The sequence below is a fragment of the Chinchilla lanigera genome, unplaced genomic scaffold (genome assembly GCF_000276665.1).
Source record: "Chinchilla lanigera isolate Chin_1 unplaced genomic scaffold, ChiLan1.0 scaffold00104, whole genome shotgun sequence".
In the NCBI taxonomy this organism is placed as follows: Eukaryota; Metazoa; Chordata; class Mammalia; order Rodentia; family Chinchillidae; genus Chinchilla; species Chinchilla lanigera.
The window spans coordinates 2,391,760-2,394,582 of NW_004955505.1; the positions used below are offsets into that span (position 1 = coordinate 2,391,760).

At 41.7% G+C, this 2,823-nt stretch overlaps 1 protein-coding gene across 1 annotated transcript in view; it reads left to right on the forward strand.

Moving 5' to 3' along the window:
* Positions 1–326: 326 nt before the first annotated feature.
* The window catches only part of Syt10 (synaptotagmin X), a 57,443-nt gene continuing 54,946 nt past the window's right edge, over positions 327–2,823 (forward strand). Inside the window, exons 1-2 of the mRNA XM_005407171.1 lie at positions 327–458; positions 1,338–1,503. Coding sequence (XP_005407228.1) covers positions 327–458; positions 1,338–1,503 — 298 coding nt within the window. The remainder of the gene's footprint in view (positions 459–1,337; positions 1,504–2,823) is intronic.

A 2,823-nucleotide genomic window follows, 5' to 3' on the forward strand; every position in this document is an offset into this window, starting at 1 on the left:
TGCGCTGCGCTGCCAACCTTGCTTTCTAGGTTTGGGGCTTCCAGCCAGCAGGTTGCGGTGCCGTTTGCAGGTCTTGTGTCTTCCGCGTGGCTTTCCCCTGTCGGTTTCGTCCCCTGGAGGGTCTGCTGAGTGGAGGGGAACCAGGGCAACAGGTAGGCGCTAGACAGTGGAGAGCCTGGCGGGGGGGAAGCAGCGCACTTAGTGACTCCCCGGCTCCCGCTCTCCAGGGAGGAGAACGAGAAGGCGGAGGGCTGGGGTGGGACGGTTCGATTTGCCGTTACGTGCCTTTGTTTGCGGGGCTCTCGGCAGGGCTTTGGATTTCTGGGATGGTGGCCTCAGCAGTCAGGCGGAGGGTCTGTCTGCGCTTGCACAGCCCGAGCGGCTGCTCGGTCCCGCAGAAGAGCGACACGGACCGCAAGTGCTGCGGTCCACACGCCGGAAACTTGTTTGGGGAATGTGTAAACTCAAGGGCGAATCTTTTCCATTGGTTCAGTAGGTGTTAAGTTCCTAGGCGAAGACGAAAATGAAAACTGTGAGGGGCCGAGTGGACACCTTGTGTGAGTGCCACGTGCACTGTGGTGCGCAGGAGGAAAGGGCCAGAACAGTGTGACCCTAGAGAGAGGCGGTGCTGGATGCTTGCTCGGAAATGCCGAAATGCTGCAAAGGCTTAAACTGACGCCCAGAGCAAGCGGTAGCGGTATGGGGAGGACCTTGTGCTGTGGATAAACGTAAGCTTCTCTCCTGCCCCGCCGTGATTACACACTCCAGTGTTTCCCTGAGTCTCACTGGCTGGTAATGTAAAAAACGCATGAAGGTTGGAAACCAAGTACAGTACTGTACCAGCTTCTAAATCTCCCTAAAATGTACAGCTAAGCAAGTTTAAGGTAAAACAATATGAGCTGTAGGAAGCGTTCTGAACTTTTTCTGAGCACTGTAAGAAGTACTGGTAGTACTGATTCCTTTTAGACTTTGCCTTGGGAACACAAAGTGAGGAAAATTAGTCTAAAACATTTGCAGGAATGTTTTTCTCCCCTTAAGGACAAAGGCAGTCTATTCAAGTGGAGCCTTTGGTTTAACACGTGAACGTGTATTTTACATGGCTGTCTGGATGGAAGGTGTTGTATTCAAGTATGTATGAGATACGAGGATAGATTACATTTTCCGTTTGCAAAAGAGCTAAACTTTTGCAACAGAGGTAAACTACTTTGACCTGTAAGTAGACTTCCAAAATGTACAGACATCTGTGAAGTAATTTCAAAGTTTATTTAGTAAATATTTAATTATATTACTAGCTGCAGATTTTCTTATAACTTGTGCCCTTGTGGCTTTTATTGTAGGTCCCTGTAAAAGCACTTCCAGGAGCTGATGGTTCTGTTGGTTCTATTTGTAGAGTGGTTATTTACTTTGAAAGTAATCAGCCCTGCCCAGATGGGATTGGTGATTCTAACATTGTAGTGACAGTTCTAAGCTTCAAATTTGTCTTCCTTCACATAGAAATGGAAAGTGATTCAAGCAATACCAACTAAAGGAGCTAAAAATCACATACATAAATATTTTTCCATAGCATTTTAAATGTCAATAAAGAACAAGCATCACCAGCTCCTTGTCCATAATAGTAACAGCAGTAGTGTTACTGTGCTTGAGAGCCCCCAAGCAAGTTAACCAATCTCACATTTTGGTAAAACTTGTAAAGGCTTAGCAGCATCCAATACTAATTACTCTTTTGGAATAGTGTAGTGGAGCCCCAATGTATATGAACATTACAAGTATACTACAGAGTTCTTCATATACAATTTTTAGAAAATTCCATTTCGATGAATTTTTTGACCCTCTCGTTTTCTCTTTTTACCACTAACTGTCTCCCTCACCAAAGTAGATATATCAACCCCTAAATTCCATTTTTCTGCACAACGCAATATAATAGGACACTTAGGTAAAAGGCAAAGCAATATATTGTTCTCCAATGTTACCATTCACATGTACTGCGACTGAAATATACAGAACCTTTTTTGAGCTGGATTTGGGTTCATTTCTGGTCAGTCTTTCATTGCAGCTTGAATTCTTCTCAGGTTCAAGGCACCCATATTACTTGAAAGAGAATCCTCTACGCAAAATCACTGCTTCTCAGATTAAACCCACATAGATCCCAAACTACTCACATCCCAGCTGTGTGGGCCTAATCTTAATATAAGTATTTTAATAAGCATTTAATTCTTCAGTGTTGTAACTTTGCACTTTGATACAATTTTAATTTGGAGCTAAAGACTAAAATAAAATTTTAGACAAATTCTTCTAAGTACATCCATAGTTTTTCAATTTCTTAGAGGGAGGAATAGATCTTCAATTTTTTAGAGGCAGGGATAATGAACAGCGAAGTAGTAATGACTTTCACTGAAGTACTCATTTAAGAACGATAACTAAATATTTTGAAATTAAATCACACTTTTCTGAGATAAAGGCACTTTGGGTCTGTGATAAGGGCTTAAAATGAATAGGGGGAGTTTATGTATACTCTACAGACACAAATAATGACTCAATTAATTGATTATTTTTGTATCACCATATCTCTGCATTTGACACATCCTGAATGTGTAAATAATGACATTTTAGAAACATGTATCAGTGAAAACTTTCCTTTGAGACTGTTAGGTAGGAAAAAAGAATAATTGGACCATGATGAATTAAGAACTATTTACCCCTCCAAAGCAAAATGTAAGAGAAGATCTTTCTTCCTTCTTCTGCATTGTCACTCCATAAAAAAATGGCCAGTTTCCACCATTTCTCATCTCACTGTCACTCTATTTTTTTTTTTTTTTTGGTTTT